Source organism: Papio anubis, chromosome 2, assembly GCF_008728515.1.
Source record: "Papio anubis isolate 15944 chromosome 2, Panubis1.0, whole genome shotgun sequence".
Classification (NCBI taxonomy): Eukaryota; Metazoa; Chordata; class Mammalia; order Primates; family Cercopithecidae; genus Papio; species Papio anubis.
The window spans coordinates 41,268,798-41,288,004 of record NC_044977.1 but is presented as its reverse complement, the minus strand read 5'-3'; the positions used below and the strand labels follow the sequence as shown (position 1 = coordinate 41,288,004).

The 19,207-nt window shown below is 39.7% G+C and overlaps 1 protein-coding gene across 13 annotated transcripts in view; it reads left to right on the top strand.

Annotated features, from left to right (window-relative positions):
- The window catches only part of POLQ (DNA polymerase theta), a 168,952-nt gene that overhangs the window by 27,430 nt on the left and 122,315 nt on the right, over positions 1–19,207 (top strand). For all 13 annotated transcript variants that reach the window (XM_021934085.2, XM_021934083.2, XM_021934088.2 and 10 more), the window contains 3 exons: positions 5,752–5,894; positions 7,145–7,349; positions 7,681–7,823. In XM_021934085.2, coding sequence (XP_021789777.2) covers positions 5,752–5,894; positions 7,145–7,349; positions 7,681–7,823 — 491 coding nt within the window. The remainder of the gene's footprint in view (positions 1–5,751; positions 5,895–7,144; positions 7,350–7,680; positions 7,824–19,207) is intronic.

Below are 19,207 nucleotides of genomic sequence, written 5' to 3'. Positions count from 1 at the left end.
AATATGTGATCAGTTTTCTGTAGGCATGAATTACAATGCTGTTTGCTGGAGCGCAATGTAAACAACTGTATACATTAAATAAGATATCTTTAAACAGAAACATGCATAAAACAAGGTTTTGTATTGATTAAGTGATGAAAACGTTTTTACTAGAGGCTTGCAGGAACCTAATCATCTATCTTCCTTGGCAGCAAGGGTTCAGTATTCTGTGTTCGTGGCAAGTTTATAGAACATGACTACCACAAATACTAAAAATTGACCATAATTTATCGGTAACTGGATTAGTTAGAATATAAATTCACTGCTGTAACAAAAACCAGTACAATAGGTGTTTAACAAGATAGACATTAATTTCTTTCTCATATAACAGTAAAATTGTATTCTAGGCCTTATATGACGTAACTGTAATTTAGGCCTTATATGACGGCTATAGTGTGTCGGGGACCTAGTCTTCTATTTTGTTTTAACATTTTCAGCAATATAGTTTCTATCCTTGGTATAAGATGGCTAGTCTCGTCTCTCTCATCACATCTGCATTTCAGCCATCAGGAAGGGGAGATAAGGAAGCAAAGAGGCCACTGCTCAGAAGTTGCACATAGTATTTCTCTTCACGTACAGTGGGCCAGAACTTTCACATGGCTACATTCCCCAACTTTCACATGGTTGCATTTCACATGGTTATATTCCCCAAGAGAGGCTGGGAAATATAATCTTTAGCTTGGGTGGCCATGTGCTCAACTAATACTTAAGAAGACGTGAATGGCTATTGGAACAGCTTTCAGTCTCAGCCCCAATAATAAATGACTCATTTACAATCCCTGAAGGGCATTGGTCTGCCTTTCTTTTAAGCCCTGAAAATTTTGATGATTTAAAAAAAAAAACAACAACTTCCAATTTGTTGGATTTTTCCTACAGCTGACATCAGAGAAGTTTATCCTGTTTCTCTCTTACTTTACCTACAAAATATGCAGATTATATGTATATGCTTAGAAAGAGTTGGGGGAAGAGAGTGAGATTCTTCCTTCCCATTCCTATTTGCCTACCTCTGCCCATCCTCAATTCTCAGTGGACTCAGACCTCTGGGGAATGGAGTATAAGTCCATTTTACACAGATAATCTTCTCTCAGGGACAGAGGGTCTCTTAGTTAATGTAGAAGATAAGGAGAAATAAGAAATAAGATGAGTTCTTATTTGCCGTGTTATGTTCTTAGCTTGTATATATTATGGGAAAGAACAATTGGAAGGTTAGTGCCCTGGGATAATTATCAAGCCTTAAATCAGATAACATTCAAACAGAACTAAAATATACGTAATAAGTTCATTTCTGAGGTCTTAAAAACTTCCAAGCTTTTGACCTTGCACATCATTGTATTTCAGGATGTCATATGACTTGCTCATAACTTCAAGCTAATCAAGAATATAGGAATATAGTGTTTTATATTCACTATGGAGATTTAAATACTTGGTCATGCTTTTTGTATCATGTAGCATCATTGGAAATTCTGTGCATTTTATAAGTGATATTCCTGGATAGCACATGGTGTTTTATTTAAATGACACTTCAGTCTTTCCATAGACGACTTAGAATCTTCCAGCTTAGGAAGATAGTGCTTTGTGCCAAAATAGCAATTTGCAGGTTCAGCAGTCAGTAATAAATTATTTGATTCTAAATAATTTCGACTTCCCTCTTGTGATGTGGATGAGTCCTCCCCAGACAGGTGGTTGCAGGAACCTGTACATATATACTGATGTTCATCTGGACATTTCATAAACCTTGCCCATTCAGAAAAAGCGCAGTTTGTTTTGTTGAAGAATCAAAGCCGCAAAAGACCTTTAAACAGGCCAAAGTGGCTTGTGTATCTTGCTGCTAATGCTAGTTGATTGTTTTCTTTCTTAAGCTGAGCTGTTTTGTAGCCATTGCAAAAGCCAGGTGTTATATTCATGTGATTTTTAAAAATTGGATATTGACAAATTATAACTGTATATATTTATGAGGCACACAGTGATGCTATCTGTATACAATGCAAAATGATGGAATTAAGCCAATTAACATATCACCCCCAAATACTTATCATTTATTCTTCCTGTCTAACTGAAACGTTGTACTCTTTGACCATCTTCTCATCCCTCCAACTCCCTAATCTCTCTCTCTTCTGCTTGATTTAAGCCTGCTGCTAAAGCTTTCATTGCATTTTTCAGTTCAGTCATTGTATTCTTCATCTCTAAGATTTCTCTTTCTTTTTTATTGTTTCTATTTCTTTGTCAAACTTCTTGTTTTGTTTGTATATTGTTTTCCAAATTTTATTTGACTTTTTATCCATATATCTTTGTAGTTCCTTGGACTTTCTTAGGAGAATTATTCTAGATTCTTTCTCATTTCACAGATCTTCATTTCTTTAGGGTTCATTGTTGGAACTTTGTTAGTTTCTTTTGAAGGTATCTTGGCTTCCTGGTTCTTTGTAATCTGTGTTCTTGTGTTGGTATCTGCACATTTGAGGAGACAGCTATCTCTGGCTTTTATAGGTGTTCTTTGACAGGGATAGAACTTCAGTTGTCTAGCCTTTGATTCTGAATAGGCCAACTGATAGCAGCCCTGAGCAGGCAAAGCTTGCTTTTGGCTTCTCTAGATAGTTGGGCTGCTGCCTTTGCTCTGAGTTTGGGTGGGACTGCTGGCTGGGTTCTGTATCAGGTGAACCCACTAGCTGAGCTCTACAATCAGACAGAGTTGCTCATTTGGCACTGCAGTCACCTCTTGGCTGGGCCTCAGAGTGTATTCCTTGGCCAGGTGGTACCCCTATTTGAGATCTGCACTTGGACAGTGTTGCAGGCTGGGCCCCGAGGTTAGGTGGAGTTGCTATTCTGGACCAGTGGACCAGCTGCTATGCTCAGTGGAAATGCATGATTGAGCATGGTGGCTCATGCCTATATCCCAGTGACTTGGGAGGCTGAGATGGGAGGATCGCTTGAGCCCAGGAGTTTGAGGCTTCAGTGAGTTATGATCATGCCACTGCACTCCAGTGTGAGCGACAGAGATCCCCCCTTTAAAAATAAAATAAAATAAGTGCATATCTGAGGTTTGCCTCCCTGCCTAGGTGGGGACTTGGAATGGGCTTTGAGACTGAACTGAGGGCTGTTTAAACTTCCACCCGTATGGCAGAACTAGTCCCTGCACTTTGCAAAAATACACTATGATAGGCATCTTCCATCTGGGGCAGGTCCTTGAGGCTGAGCTGAGCACTGTATAAAACCCCAGGTTTGGCAGAACTAGCCCCTGCTCCTTTCCAAAATGCACTGTGATGGTCATCTCCCTTCCTGGGCAGGGTCCTCATGAGGTTTGACGCTGGGCCTGGAGGCTGGCCATCTAAAGATTCAAGCCAGGTAGAATTTCCTACCACATCTGGAAGTGATCAGTTTGGCTTTGTGGTGGGCTACACTGTTAGCTGGTACCTCTGATTGGCACCACCACTGGCAGGTACACAGAGCTACCACCAAGATCTGCATGCCGGTTGCCATGAGCTCTGCCTCCTTGCTTTGCTTCTGCCTGACCCCAGGTGATCTAGCTGTGCTGTTACCCAGCATGTTCTCTGTGAGGTGAGACTAGAGTTGGCTTCTTGGGAAGCCTCTTGAAATGCTAGGGAAGCTATATGTTCTCTGGTTCTCTTTTCCCAATGTAGAAGCTATGAGCCCTGGGGATTCCTTTCTGTGTGGTACTATGTTGACTTAGGGGAGTGCAAGGGGTGATGAGGTCAAAGTGAGATAGTTTCTCATACTAGATCTTGCAATTTTTATTCGGTTTTGTGGTCCATGTATAAGTTTCAGACTTTTTCCCAAGTTTTGGGTTTTTTGTTTGTTTTTTTTTGGTTATTGTTGTTTGTTTTTTTTTAGACATGGAATTTTGCTCTTGTTGCCCAGGCTGCAGTGCAATGGTGCAATCTCAGTTCACTGCAATCTCCATCTCCTGGGTTCAAGCAATTTTACTGCCTCAGCCTCTCAAGTAGCTGAGATTATAGGAATGTGCCATCATGTCCGGCTAATTTTGCATTTTTTAGTAGAGATAGGGTTTCACCATGTTGGTTAGGCTGGTCTTGAACTGCTGACCTCAGGTGATCCGCCCACCTTGGCCTCCCATAGTGCTGGGATTATAGGCATGAGCCACCACGCCTGGCCCCCCCGCTTTTTTTTTTTTGAGGTGAAGTTTCACTCTTGTTGCCCAGGCTGGAGTGCAGTGGTGCAATCTTGGCTCACTGCAACCTCTACCTCAAGGGCTCAAGTGATTCTCCTGCCTCAGCCTTCCAGGTAGCTGAGATTACAGGAATGGGCCATCACGCCTGGCTAATTTTGTATTTTTAGTAGAGATGGGGTTTCGCCATGTTGGTTAGGCTGGCTGTTTTGTTTTTTTACCATGTTGGTTGCCTGGCTGTTTTGTTTTTTTAATGGTGCCTATCTTTATAATCATTTCTGGGATAAATAGCCAGTGATCATCGAGTTTATAATCCCTTTACTTTATCCTATTTTGATTCTCAGTTTGGCAGTTGGGAAGGATAATCTGTACCTTCTCTTTGCCAGGGGTGGCAAGGATATTCCAGCATTGTGCCAGTTTTATTTTTATTAAGAAAAAAAAAGTATTCTTCATTTGTGTTTTTGAACCTCTTACCTGTTTTCTTTCCCACAGTATTGGATTCATTTTTGAAGAAAAATTATGATTCTCTCTAGTCATAATTGTTGCAATGATAGTTTGTTCAAATCGTATAGTTGTATACAGCTTTAACATATAAGTGCTCTCATGTATTTTTGTTCATTTGGTTGTCACAATAAAGCATTTAGATTAGTAAATGTTGTAATATTTCCTAATTTTGAGTATCTACAAGTATTTTGGGTATCTACAAGTATTTTTGAATTTATTTTATCATATAACTGGTAACAATTTACATTTGCATTTTACTTTATAGGTTTGAAAGTACCTCTATTAATTACTTCATTATTCAATAATAATGGTTAATCCTATAGGGGAAGAAAAAGACTTTTCCTTTACTTTCTTGGGTTCTGCAGTTGGGACCTGCTGATTACATTAACAGACAGATTAACAGGAGACAAGGCATTTAAACTTTATTTGATGCTAATCTTTTAATTTTTATGTACATGGAAGCCTTTATAGAAAAGGATTGAAGACCTGAGAAACTGTTAAACCTGGGGTCTTATATAACATTTTAACAATGGACAGTAAATTGTGGAGAAGTGACAAGAAAAAGGAAAAGGTATCTGGGCTTTTAGGGGCAACAAATAGTGAGAAGGTAAATATGTGGGGGAAACTGATGGAAGATAGAAGTTATTTTAGTAGGTAGAGTTTGTTTGTGCAGACGCATCTCAGTGCTGATCTGTCTCCAGTGATAAGTAAGGGTTGTTGTGTTGTATGGGAGAGGGGAGGGAAAACATCATCACAAAGGGAAAAATTTATTCTTGCTTTTAGGCAGGTAGGGAGAGGACAGAGGACAAAGAGTTCTTTCTGTGTTTGCTGCCTCCCAAAGGCCTTCAGCTCAAAATAATCCTTATGCCAAAGTGGCATAGTTTGGAGTAGCATATTCTGATCCCCTTGTGTCCAGAGTTCAAAAAAATAGCCATAATTTTATTACCATAACAACCACTATCATCTCTTGTCTCCTTTTAAGCAAAGTAAATCAACTTAAAATCTCTTTAGCAGATATCTTATGGAACTATATTGGGATTTTGCAAATGCATATCTTTTGGTTATAGGCGAGAGTATCTTAATTTGTAAGAACTCTGAGAAATCAAAAGGGATAGCTCTCCTTCAGGGTTCTCTAAAGCCTGTTCGCAGCTGTCTGCAAAGACGAGAAGGAGAAGAAGTAACTGCCAGCATGATACGAGCTATTCTGGAGGTAAGAGAGAGTTTGCTAAATTACCATTTGCTCTTTTATGCCTAAATTAAAGTGGTAAAATATTAGTATATGAAACTCTTAGGTTTATTTCTTTTTTAAATTTATTTTTGGGACAGAGTCTCACTCTGTCACCCAGGCTGGAGTGCAATGGCATGATCTCAGCTCACTGCAACCTCCGCCTCCTGGGTTCAAGAAATTCTCCTGCCCCAGCCTCCCAAGTAGCTGGGATTACAGGCACACACCACCATCCCCGGCTAATTTTTGTACTTTTAATAGAGACGGGATTTCACCATGTTGCCCAGGCTGGTCTTGAACCAGCCTTCAGGTGATCTGCCCACCTTGGCCTCCCAAAGTGCTGGGATTACAGGTGTGAGCCACTGTGCCTGGTGTTTATGTTTTTTTTTTTTTTTTTTTCAGATGGAGTCTCGCTCTGTTGTCAGGCTGGAGTGCAGTGGCGCCATCTCAGCTCACTGCAACCTCTGGCTCCTGGGTTCAAAGGATTCTCGTGCCTCAGCCTCCTGAGTAGCTGGGACTACAGGTGCCTGCCACCACACCCAGCTAATTTTTGTATTTTTAGTAGAGGCGGGGTTTCGCCATGTTGGCCAGGATGGTCTCAATCTCCTGACCTTCTGATCTGCCCACCTTGGCCTCCCAAAGTGCCGGGATTACAGGCGTGAGCCACCATGCCTGGCCCATTTGTTTTTCTTTTTAAGAAAATATTTTATCTACTTTAAGGAGAACTTTTCTGTTGTCATCAGGTGTTATCAACAGTTACAGTGAGTGGTGATGAGAAAGTTAATAAAGAATCTCTACATTAAGATTCTAAGAACATTTTAAAAAATGAGAATGAAATAGCTTTCTTTATTTTATATTCAGAGGGCTTGCATGTTTTGTTTTATTTATTTATTTATTTCTTTGAGATGGAGTCTCACTCTGTCTCCCAGGCTGGAGTGCAGTGGTGCGATCTCCGCTCACTGCAAGCTCCGCCTCCCGGGTTCACGCCATTCTCCTGCCTCAGCCTCCCAAGTTGCTGGGACTACAGGCGCCCACCACCACGCCTGGCTAATTTTTTGTATTTTTAGTAGAGACAGGGTTTCACCATGTTAACCAGGATGGTCTGGATCTCCTGACCTCGTGATCTGCCCACCTTGGCCTCCCAAAGTGTTGGGATTACAGGCGTGAGCCACCGCTCCTGGTGGCTTGCTTGTTTTATTAAAAAGTTACAGAAATTTTCAAATATCTTCTTTCAGATAATAGTTGGTGGAGTGGCAAGTACATCACAAGATATGCATACTTATGCTGCCTGCACATTTTTGGCTGCAAGTATGAAAGAAGGGAAGCAAGGAATTCAGAGAAATCAAGAGTCTGTTCAGCTTGGAGCAATTGAGGCCTGCGTGATGTGGCTGCTAGAAAATGAATTCATCCAGAGTACAGAAGCCAGTGATGGAACAGAAGGTAAGTGTGACTTCTCAGTTGCAGTTTACTCACTTTTTCATCTTCAGTGAGGGTGTATGACCGCTCAGTAAATGGAAATTGTCTTTTCATGTAGTATAAAAGGAACTTGATATTTTGAGCAGCGTATCAACTCATTTTTAGTAAATCAGTATTGTATTTAGCAACTTCAGACCATTATTATAGAGCCTGCTCATACATTTTCATGCGCTGGATAAGGTACTATTTGTAAAATTTATCAGCCGGGAGGGTTAGCTTTGGAATACAGAAAGATAGTATTTTGTTTTATTTTGAGTGTTTGTTCCTCTGTTTCCTCACCCTAACCCCAAACCAGGAAAGGTGTATCATCCAACACATCTTGGTTCGGCTACTCTTTCTTCTTCACTTTCTCCAGCTGATACTTTAGATATTTTTGCTGACCTGCAAAGAGCAATGAAGGGCTTTGTTTTAGAGAATGATCTTCATATTCTCTATCTGGTAAGTTCTGTTTTAACGATTATATTTGTGAAAATAGGGAGAAAAAATAGATATATAATTCTGAACATCAATGATACCCTGACAGAACATCTTGTCTGTTTTCCATGCATAGGTTAGTACTGGTGAGCATAGAGAAAAGGTAAGAAGAGAATTGTTTTAAAGTAATAATCTAAATGTTCTAGTTACTTTTAAATTTATTTTCTCCAGCCTCCTTTCAAAAAATATTTGAGTTGGTTTATAAAAAATATATATTTTACAATGTATAAAAGAATAGCAAAGGAAAATGTAATATCAGAAAATTAAAGATAAGATCATGATGTAAAACTCAAGCAAAGGTCAGTACACAAATATGCATGCCATTAAGTCATGTCCAATGCTGTTGTCAACTTTGATTCTGGGTTTTCTAGCAACTAAAAGAAGGAGGGAAGCTTGATTAGTGTTAATATTCATAAGATAAAAGACAAACCAAGTTTAGGAAAAACATTGCATTTCCCTGCCTAAGAGAAATTTAGTCCTAAAAGGATACTTTGAACTTAACATTGTTGATAAAAATCTCTATAATAAATGCCATAAAGAATTTTAAAAGTTTGTTTATATTAGACAGTGCTCTGTGAATATTGTTTTGTATAACAAAGATATTAATAAGAATTGGATAGTGTTGGAGGTCATATTCTCTGGCAAGAATGTGATCAGAAAGAATTAATTTTGTCAATTAAGAGCAGATGCATGCATTTTGATAAGCAAGTGATAGGGGGAGGTGAGTAAAATTGAAAGTCTCATTAGAATGAAGGGGGCTGATCAGGAAATGTGTTTCAATAAAAAACACTATGTAGTGAGCAGAGCGGAAATATCTAGACAGTGCCAATTTTCTTTTCTTACAAACTCGCATAATGCATGATAGGTTCAAAGGTCTGTGCCCAAGAATGTGACTGGGAGGAATCTCAAAGCAGGTTTCACCGGTCATCTATCATGGCCTTAAAAATAAGTCTCATTTATTATACAGTGGCTAAGATTGTGGGCTTTAGGGTCAGACTGCCTTAGTTCAACTTTTGGCCTCATCAGTTAGTAATCGTACAACCTTGGGTAAGTACTTAACCTCTCTTAAGATTTCATTTCCTCATTTGTAAAATGGAGATAATAATTCCCACCTCAGGGCTGATAGTCTTTGATGAATATTTGGTATCTGAATAAATATTTAATAACATTATCTATTATTTCTAGTAAATTCTCCCATAAACATTATGTAAGTCATTTGCCAAATTACCTAACTATTCCTACTCCTGTTCCCTCTCTAAAATATGAAGACTATTGGCAGTGTTATTATGCTGAATGTTTGTGGTTAGTGGTCTTGTGTACTTCTCTCACCATTCAAGTTGCATGCCCTTCAAGAGTTAGTTGTGTTCCCAAACTTGTTCATGTCAGTTTGCTTCTGAGAAAATTAGGCTGAGGCAGAAGGATCACCCGAGGCCAGGAATTTGAGACCAGCATGGGCAACAGAGCAAGAATCTATTACTACCAAAAAAAAAAAAAAAAAAAAATTAAAGATTAGTTGTGTGTGGTGGTGCATGCTGGTAATTCCAGCTACTTACAAGGCTGAGACAGGAGAATCACTTGAACCCAGGAGTTCTAGGTTATAGTGAGCTATGATCGCACCACCATGCTCCAGCCTTGGTGACAGCAAGAAACCTCGTCTCTTAAAAACAAACAAAAAAATATAAGTGAGATAACTGAAAGGTCTGAGAAAAAGTTACAGGAATTTAGACAGGGGAAAAACCAAAAGGGCACTGCTCAAAGTTTATTTTGCAATGATCTTTAATTTCTAATTTTTTTTTTTTTTTTTAGTAGAATCTCACTCTGTTGCCCAGGCTGCAGTGCAGTGGCACAGTCTTGGCTCATTGCAACCTCTGCCTCCCAGGTTCAAGCGATTCTTGTGCCTTAGCCTCCTGAGTAGCTGGGACTACAGGTGCATGCCACCACACCTGGCTAATTTTTGTATTTTTAGTAGAGACAGGGTTTTACCTTGTTGGCCAGGCTGGTCTTGAAGTCCTGACCTCAAGTGATCCACCGTCCTCGCCCTCCCAAAGTGCTGGGATTACAAGTGTGAGCCGTCGCACCCGGCCAGCAATTATCTTTAATTTCTAACTTCACATTATAGAACAAAAACTGGATTTCTTAAACAATGTATTGTGGTTATGGTTTAAGAAAGCCATGGTAAATTCTAATCAACAGACTCGTGCTCAAAAGGCCTTGACCCCTAGCTCAAAGCACTGGCAATTAAAATACGTTTGTTTTAAGTTAGACAAAACATTTAGTATTTGCATGTACTATTTTATATTTTGAATATATAAAATATTTCTGTGATTCAAAAGTCAGAACTATATAAACAAGAATAGTCAGAGAAGTCTGACTCCTATAACCATCCCTTCCACACCTTTTCCACCCACCTTTCATAGATGACTGTTTTCATTCATTTTTTGATGTATCTCTTCTCTTTTTTTTTTTTTTTTTTTGAGACGGAGTCTCGCTGTGCTCCCAGGCTGGAATGCAGTGGCGTGATCTCGGCTCACTGCAAGCTCCGCCTCCCAGGTTCACGCCATTCTCCCGCCTCAGCCTCCCAAGTAGCTGAGACTACAGGCGCCCGCCACCACGCCCGGCTAGTTTTTTGTATTTTTAGTAGAGACGGGGTTTCACCATGTTAGCCAGGATAGTCTCGATCTCCTGACCTCGTGATCCACCCGCCTCGGCCTCCCAAAGTGCTGGGATTACAGGCTTGAGCCACCGCGCCCGGCCATCTCTTCTCTTTTTTAAGTTTACGAAAATTGTCATACATATTCTTCACCTTTTTTATACAGAGGGTAGCATGCTGTATACGTTATTCTATACCTTTTTTTTCTTAATAGTGTATCTTGGAAATCACTTCATATGAACTCATTTTTTAATCCTTTTTATAACTATAATTCTGTTGTGTAGGTGGATGTACTGTTGTTTAGTCTATCAGTTCCATATTGATGGACATTTGGATCGTTTTCAATATTTTGTTGTGGCAAATTATGCTGCAGTAAATAATGTGGTACACACAGTGTTTAGTTTTATGGAGGTGTGTCTTTAGGGAAGACTCCCGGAAGTGCAACTGCTGGGTAAGATGTAAAACCATAAGTGATTTTGGTTTTGCAAAGTTGATCTCTGTAGAGTTTGTATCATTTTCCTGTTTTACCAGTGATATATGAGAGTAGTTGTTTTTTCACGGCCTCGCAAGTAGTGAGAATATTGTTAAGCTTTTGTATTTTTGAGTGTAGTTTTAGTTTACATTTTTTTACATTATGAGTAAATTTGAACATTTTCCCCCATTTATATAAAATGTCCAGAATGGCAATGTATAGAAACAAAAAGTACATTTAGTGCTTTAGTAGTTACCCAGGGCTGGGGGAGTGTGAGGAGGCTGGACGAAAATGGGGAGTGATTGCTAATGGGAGGATTCCCCACCTCCCTCCCCAGTGAATTGTCCATGTCTTTTGCTCATTGTTCTGTTGTGTGTGGTGTGTGTTTGTTTTTGTTTTGTTTTTAGTTTTAAAGGTTTTTTATATATTAGGGAGATTGGTGCTTTGTAGTGTAAGTAGAAGGATTTTCCTCTTGGTTTTTCACTTGTCTTTTGACTTTGCTTATCGTATGTTTTATCTGGCATTTTTAAAAAAATGCAGTTGAATTTATGAACTTTTGAATTAGTGAGAACTTTTTTTTGCTCTGAGATTATTAAGGAATTCACCCACATTTTCTTCAAGTAATTGTATAGTTGTGGTCCCCCTATTTTTTTTTTGAGATGGAGTTTTGCTCTTGTTGCCCAGGCTGGAGTGCAAGGTGCAATCTTGGCTCACCGCAACCTCCGCCTCCTGGGTTCAAGCAATTCTCTTGCCTCAACCTCCTGAGTAGCTGGGATTACAGGCATGCGCCATCATGCCTGGCTAATTTCGTATTTTTTTTTTTTAGTAGAGATGGGGTTTCTCCATGTTGGTCAGGCTGGTCTTGAACTTCCAACCTCAGGTGATCCACCTGCCTTGGCCTCCCAAAGTGCTGGGATTACAGGTGTGAGCCACTGTGCCTGGCCTCCCCCTATTTTGAGCTCTGCTTCATTTGGAGTGTATTCTAGCATATGGTTCTTCAGTTTCATGTTTTTTTCATAATGGCTATCTGTAATCTCAGCATCATTTATTAAAAAATTAATTTACATAATGACTCAAGATGGCAACTTTTATCTTCTGTATTTCCATTTGTATTTGGGTACTTTTCTAATTCCATTTGTCATTGTGTATATTTCTGTTTCACTTCTTGGTCTGACAAAAGACCAGTTTGACTGATTTTTGTGCCAGTGCCTCTGTTTTAATTAAAAACTTTCTGGTAGGGCAAGTTTCCCTTCATTGCTCTGCTTTTTCAGTGTTCATAGCTATTCTTTTTGGCTTACTGTATTAGTCCATTCTCACACTGCTGTAAAGAAATTATGGAGACTGGATAATTTATAAAGAAAAGAAGTTTAATTGGCTTATGATTCTGCAGGCTGTATAGGAAGCACAGTGGCTTCTACTTCTGGGAGGCCTCAGAAAGCTTCCAATCATGGCAGAAAGTAATGGGGAAATAGGCACATCTTATATGGCCAGAGCAAGAGAAAGAGAGTGAGAGAGAGGTGGGAGGTGCCACTCACTTTTAAACAACCAGATCTCACAAGAACTCACTGTTGCAATGACAGCACCAAGGGGGATGGTGTTAAACCATAAGAAACGGTCTTCATGATCCAATCACTTGCTACCAGGCCCCATCTCCAGCATTGAAGATTACATTTCAACATCAAATTCGGTGGGGACACATATCTAAACTATATAAATCCACCCTGCCCCTAAATCTCATGACCTTCTCATATTCCAAGATACAACCATCCCTTCCCAACAGTCCCCCAAAGTCTTAACTCATTGCATCATTAACTCAAAAGTCCAAAGTCTCATCTGAAAGAAGGCTAGTGCTTTTCACCAATGAGGCTGTGAAATAAAAAAAGCTAAGTTAGTTACTCGCAAGATGCAATGGGGGTATAGGCATTGGATAAATACTTCCATTCCAAAAGAGAGTATCTGACTTGGTTAGGTTGTATAATCCTTTTTATGTTGCTGGATTTGGTTTGCTAGTATTTTATTTGGTTTGCTAGTATTTTCGTCATAAGATACATTGACCTGTAGTTCTCTTTTCTCGTGATGTCTTTGTGTGGTTTTGGAGTAATATTAACTGCACAGTATGAGTTAGGATATATTTCTTCCTCTTCTGGTTTTTTTTTTTTTTTTTTTTAAGAATTTGTTAAAGATTGCTGTTAATTGTTATTTAAATGTTTGGTGAATTTCACCAGTCAAGCCACCTGGGCCTGTGCTTTACTTTGGAGTAAATGTTTTGATGATGAATTTAATCTTTTTACTTATTATAACTATTCAGAGTTTCTGTTTTTTCTTCAATCAGTTTTGGTAGTTTGTGTATTTCCAGAAAATAGTCCACATAGATTATCTAATTTGTTGGCATTTAGTTGTCCATAGTATTCCCTTCTAATCCTTTTTATTTATGTAAGGATGATGGGGGTGGTTCCTCTTTCATTCCTGATTTTAGTAATTTGAATTGTCCTGCACCATTTCTTTTTTTTTTTTTTTTTTTGAGACGGAGTCTCGCTCTGTCACCCAGGCTGGAGTGCAGTGGCCGGATCTCGGCTCACTGCAAGCTGTGCCTCCCGGGTTCACGCCATTCTCCCGCCTCAGCCTCCCGAGTAGCTGGGACTACAGGCGCCCGCCACCTCGCCCGGCTAGTTTTTTGTATTTTTTAGTAGAGATGGAGTTTCACCGTGTTAGCCAGGATGGTCTCGATCTCCTGACCTCGTGATCTACCCGTCTCGGCCTCCCAAAGTGCTGGGATTACAGGCTTGAGCCACCACCCCCGGCCCATCATTTCTTGATCAGTCCAGCTAAATAGTTTTCATTTTTGTTTTCTTTTCTTTTTCTCTCTCTTTCTTTTCTTTTCTCCTTTCCTTTCCTTTCCTTCTTCTTTCTTTTTCTTTCCTTCTTTCTTTCTTTTCTTTCTTTCAGCGGATCATCTGAGGCCAGGAGTTTGAGACCAGCCTGACCAACATGGTGAAACCCTGTCTGTACTAAAAATACAAAATTACAAAATACAAAAATTAGCTGGGCGTGGTGGCACTCGCCTGCAATCCCAGCTACTTGGGAGGCTGAGGCAGAAGAATCACTTGAACCTGGGAAGCAGAGGTTGCAGTGAGCCGAGATCGCGCCATTGCACTCCAGCCTGGGTGACAGAGTGAGACTATCTCAAAAATTTTTTTTCTGTACTGAACTTATAGTTTCTTTTGTCATTATTCCCTAAATAATACAGTTTATCAGCTATTTATCTAGTATTTATGTGGTATTAGGTATTATAATTACTCTAGATGATTACTCTGCATATGGCAGGATGTGTCTAGGTCATATATAGACACTATCATTTTATATCAGAGACTTGAGCATCCACGGATTTTGTTATCTGTAGGAGGTCCTGGAACCAGTCCCCCACAGATAATAAGAGACAGCTATACATTTTGCTATGGTTTGGTGGAGTTCTATAGATGTCTCTTAGGTCTAATTGACTTAGAGTGTTGTTTTAGTCTTCTATTTCCTTTTGATTTTCTTAGTAGTTCTATTCATTGTTGAAACTCAGGTATTGAAGTTTTCAACTACAGTTGGTATTCTCAGAGAATTTGTTCCCCTGTACCTCTTTTACGGCTCTTTTTTGAATGAAGGGATTATTTTTTAGTATAGTCATTATCGCTTAAGGACAGTGATACATTCTGAGAATTGCATCTTTGGGCAATTTTGTTCTTGTGTGAATATTACAGAGTGTACTCACACAAATTTAGATGGTATGGCCTGCTGCACACCTAGGATATATGGTATAACCTAACTGCTGCTAGGCTACAAACTTGTTTGGCATGTTACTCTACTGAATACTGTAGGCAGTTGTAATACAATGGTAAGTATTTGTGTATCTAGACATTTCTAAACATAGAAAAGGTAATGCAACATGTTAGACGTTTTGATGACTATGATGTCACTAGGCAATATTAATTTTTCAGCTCCATTATAATCTAATGGGACTACTGTCATATATGCAGTTTGTCATTGACCAAAATGTGACTATGCAGCACAAAATTGTATGACATTTTAATTTTGTACATTTTTCTCTATATTTTTTGCTCTCTTTTTTTTTTATGGTTACTCAAGGGATTATCAGGTACAGCTGAAAATTTATACTAACTTAATTGCAGTGAGATAAAGAAGTATTCTTAAATAACTCTATTTTGATACCTTTTTTTGTGCCATTGTTGTACTTATGACATCATTATGTGTTGCAAACCTAACAGTACGTTGTTATACTTAGTATTTTATGTAATTCAATGTTTTTAGAGAAGCTGAGAGAAGAAAGGAGAGCAAATATACTTTACAGAGTTTGCTTCATTAACGTTCTTATTTATGATTGTGTTTTTTTCTTCATTTATTTCTATGGATTTGGGACACCATCTCTTGTCATTTCCTTAGTTCGGTACAGCTTTGCTTTCACCTGCCTCCTGTGGGCTGATACTGTCAAATATATTGTGATTTTTATATGTTATGGGCCCAACAATACAATTATATGCATATTGGCAGGGCGTGGTGGCTCATGCCTGTAATCTCAGCACTTTGGTAGGCTGAGGCGGGTGGACCACTTGAGGTCAGGAGTTCAAGACCAGCCTGGCCATCATGGTGAAGCCCCATCTTTACTAAAAATATAAAAATGAGCTGGGTGTGGTGGTGCATATCTATAATTCTAGCTACTCAGGAGGCTGAGGCACGAGAATCACTTGAACCTGGGAGGTAGAGGTTGCAGTGAGCTGAGATTGTGCCACTGCACTTTAGCCCAGGCAACAGAGTGAGACCGTGTCTCAAACAAACAAACAAACCCAATACAGTACAATTATATGCATATTGTTTTATAAGTTGCCTTTTAAATCACTCAGAAGAAAAGAGAAATATGTAATGATACTGTTTTTATATGTACCCACATAATTTCCTTTGTTGACGCTCTTTGATTTTTTTGTTTGGAATTGAAATATGGTTTTGGGTGAGTTTCTTTCAAGCTGAAGAGCTTTCTTTAGTATTTCTTTGTTTCTTCTTTTTTTTTTGGAGACAGTCTCATTCTGTTGCCCAGGCTGGAGTACAGTGGTGCAGTCTCTGCTCACTGCAACCTCTGCATCCCAGGTTCAAGCAATTCTCGCGCCTCAGTCTCCTGAGTCCCTGAGATTACAGGAATGCGCCACCACTTCTGGCTAATTTTTTTTTGTATTTTTAGTAGAGACAGGGTTTTGCCATGTTGACCAGGCTAGTCTTGAACTCCTGACCTCGAGTGATCCAGCCTCCACCCCCCTGCCCACCCAGCCTCCCAAAATTCTGGGATTACAGGCGTGAGCCGCTGCGCCTGGCTAGTATTTCTGCCCAGGCTGGAGTGCAGTGGCGCGATCTCGGCTTACTGCAAGCTCCGCCTCCCGGGTTCACGCCATTCTCCTGCCTCAGCCTCCGAATAGCTGGGACTACAGGTGCGCACCACTTCTGTATTTTTAGTAGAGACTGGGTTTCACCCTGTTATCCAGGATGGTCTCGATCTCCTGACCTCGTGATCCGCCCGCCTCGGCCTCCCAAAGTGCTGGGATTACAGGCGTGAGCCACCGCGCCCAGCCTTAGTATTTCTTATAAAATGGATTTGCTAGCAAAATTTTCTCAGGTTTTGTTTATCTGGGAATGTTTCTGTTATATTTTTATTTTTGAAAAATAACTCTCCTTTATATAAGATTCTTAGTTGAGGCTGGGCATGGTGGCTCATGCCTGTAATCCCAGCACTTTGGGAGGCTGAGGCAGGTAGATGGCTTGAGCCTAGGAATTTGAGACCAGCAACACGGTGAAACTCTGTCTTTACCAGAAAAATACAAAAATTAGCCAGGTGTGGTGGTATGCACCTATAGTCTCAGCTACCTGGGAGGCTGAGGTGGGGGGATGGCTTCAGCCCAGGAGGTAGACGTTGCAGTGAGCTGAGATTGTGCCACTGCACTCCAGCCAGAGTGACAGAGCCAGACCCTGTTTCAAAAGAAAAAACAATGTTTAGTTGACAGATTTTTTTTTTCTTTGAGTGGTTTGATATGTCATCTCACTGCATTTTCTGGCCTTCTTTTTTCTGTTGAGAAGTTAGCTGTTAATCTTATCAGGTTTCTCTTATACACGATGACTTGCTGTTTTCAAGATTTTTTTTCTTTAGCTTTAATGTTTTGACTGTGATGCGTCGTTGTGTAGATGTCTTTGTATGTATCCTGCTTGGAGTTCACTGAGTGTCTTGGATATGTAGGTTAATGTTTTCCACCAAATTTGGAATACTTTCAGCCATAAATTCTTCAGATGATTTTCCTTTTCCTTTCTGTCTTCTCTTGGTACTCATTATGCATATCTCGGTACACTTAATGTTTCTCATATTCCTTTAAGGCTCTGTTCATTTTTTCTGCTTTCTCTTCTCCCTCTTTCAGATTGCATAGTCATTATTAATCTATTCATGTTTGCTGATTCTTTCTTATGCCAGCTTGGATATCTTGTTGATCTCTCTAGTAAATTATCCATTTTAGGTCCAGGTTTGGTGGCTCACACCTTTAATCCTAGCACTTTGGAAGGCCAAGGCCAAGGCAGGAGCGTTATTTGAGTTTAAGAGTTCAAGACCAACCTGGGCAAGATAGTAAACCCCATTTTAGTTATTGCAGTTTTTTTTTTTTTTTGAGACAGGTTTTTGCTCTGTTGCCCAGACAAGAGTACAGTGGCACAGTTATGGCTCACTGCAGCCTTGACCTTCTGGGCTCAAGCAATCTTCCCACCTCAGCCTCCCAAGTAGCTGGGACCAGAGGCATATCCCTGGCTAATTTTTGTATTTTTTTGTAGAGACAGTGTTTCACCATGTTGCTCATGCTGGTCTCGAACTCCTGAGCTCAAGTGATCCTCTCCTTTCAGCCTCCCAAAGTGCTGGGTTTATAGGCACGAGCCACTGTGCCTGGCCAGTTATTGTACTTTTAACTCCAGAATTTTCATTTGGTTCTTTAAAAAATAATTTTCTCTTTATTGTATTCTCTACTTAATGAGACATTGGCATCGTGCCTTTTACTTCAAGCATGCCTTTTTTTTTTTTTTTTTTTTTTTTAAAACCATGTTTATAATGTTTGCTTTGAAGTCTTATTTTAGTAGCTGGAGCCTCTCAAAGGTATTTCTTTTTATTTCTTTTGCCTGCTTTTCCCCCTGTGTTTGAGATGCACTTTCCTATTTCTTATATGTTTCATAATTTTTGTTGAATCTTGACATTTTGGGTATATATCAATTCTGAATATTGATTCTTCCCTTCTCTCCTCTATGTTATTGATTCTTTCTTGAAAATTAGTCAGAATGCTTAAGATTCTAACTACAGTTAGAATATTGATATTAGAAGTGTCTATGATTAAAAACTTAGGTTCTGGCCAGGTGCAGTGGCTGATGCCTGTAATCCCAGCATATTGAGAGTCTGAGGCAGGAGAATTGCTTGAGGCCAGGAGTCAGAGACCAACCTGGGCAACAGAATAAAACCCAGTTTCACCAAAAAAATTAGAAAATTAGGCAGATGTGGTGTCACTCACCTTATAGCCCCAGTTACTTGGGAGGCTGAAGTGGGAGGATTGCTTGAGCACAGGAGGTTGAAGCTGCAGTGAACTGTATCCCAGCCTGGATGATAGAACAAGACCTTGTCTTAAAAAAAAAAAAAAAAAAGACTTGGGTTCTATAAAATCCAGTTTGTATGCTTAATGATCTCTTTCCATTTGTCCTGGCAGTGCATTGTTTGTGAATAAATGATGTTTCCATATAAATGAGGTATTATCGCAGTTAGACATTTTTGTAAATCCTGAGGCCTTTGTCTTTTTATTTTAAGTAATTTTATTTTATTGTAATTTTTTTTGAAATGGAGTCTTGCTCTGTTGCCCAGGCTGGAGTGCGGTAGCACAGTCATACCTTACTGCAGCCTCAAACTCCTGGGCTCAAGCGATCCTCCTGCCTCGGCCTCCTAAAACATTGGGATTACAGGCATGAACCACCACAGCTGGCCATTTTATTTATTTTATTTCATTTTTTTTAGAGACAGAGTCTCACCCAGTCAGTTGAGCTAGAGTGCAGTGGTGCAGTCATAGCTCACTGCAGCTTCAAACTTTTGGGTTCCAGCGATCTTTCCATCTCAGCCTTCTGAGTAGCTGGGACTACAGGTGCATACCATCACGCCTGGCTTTTGTC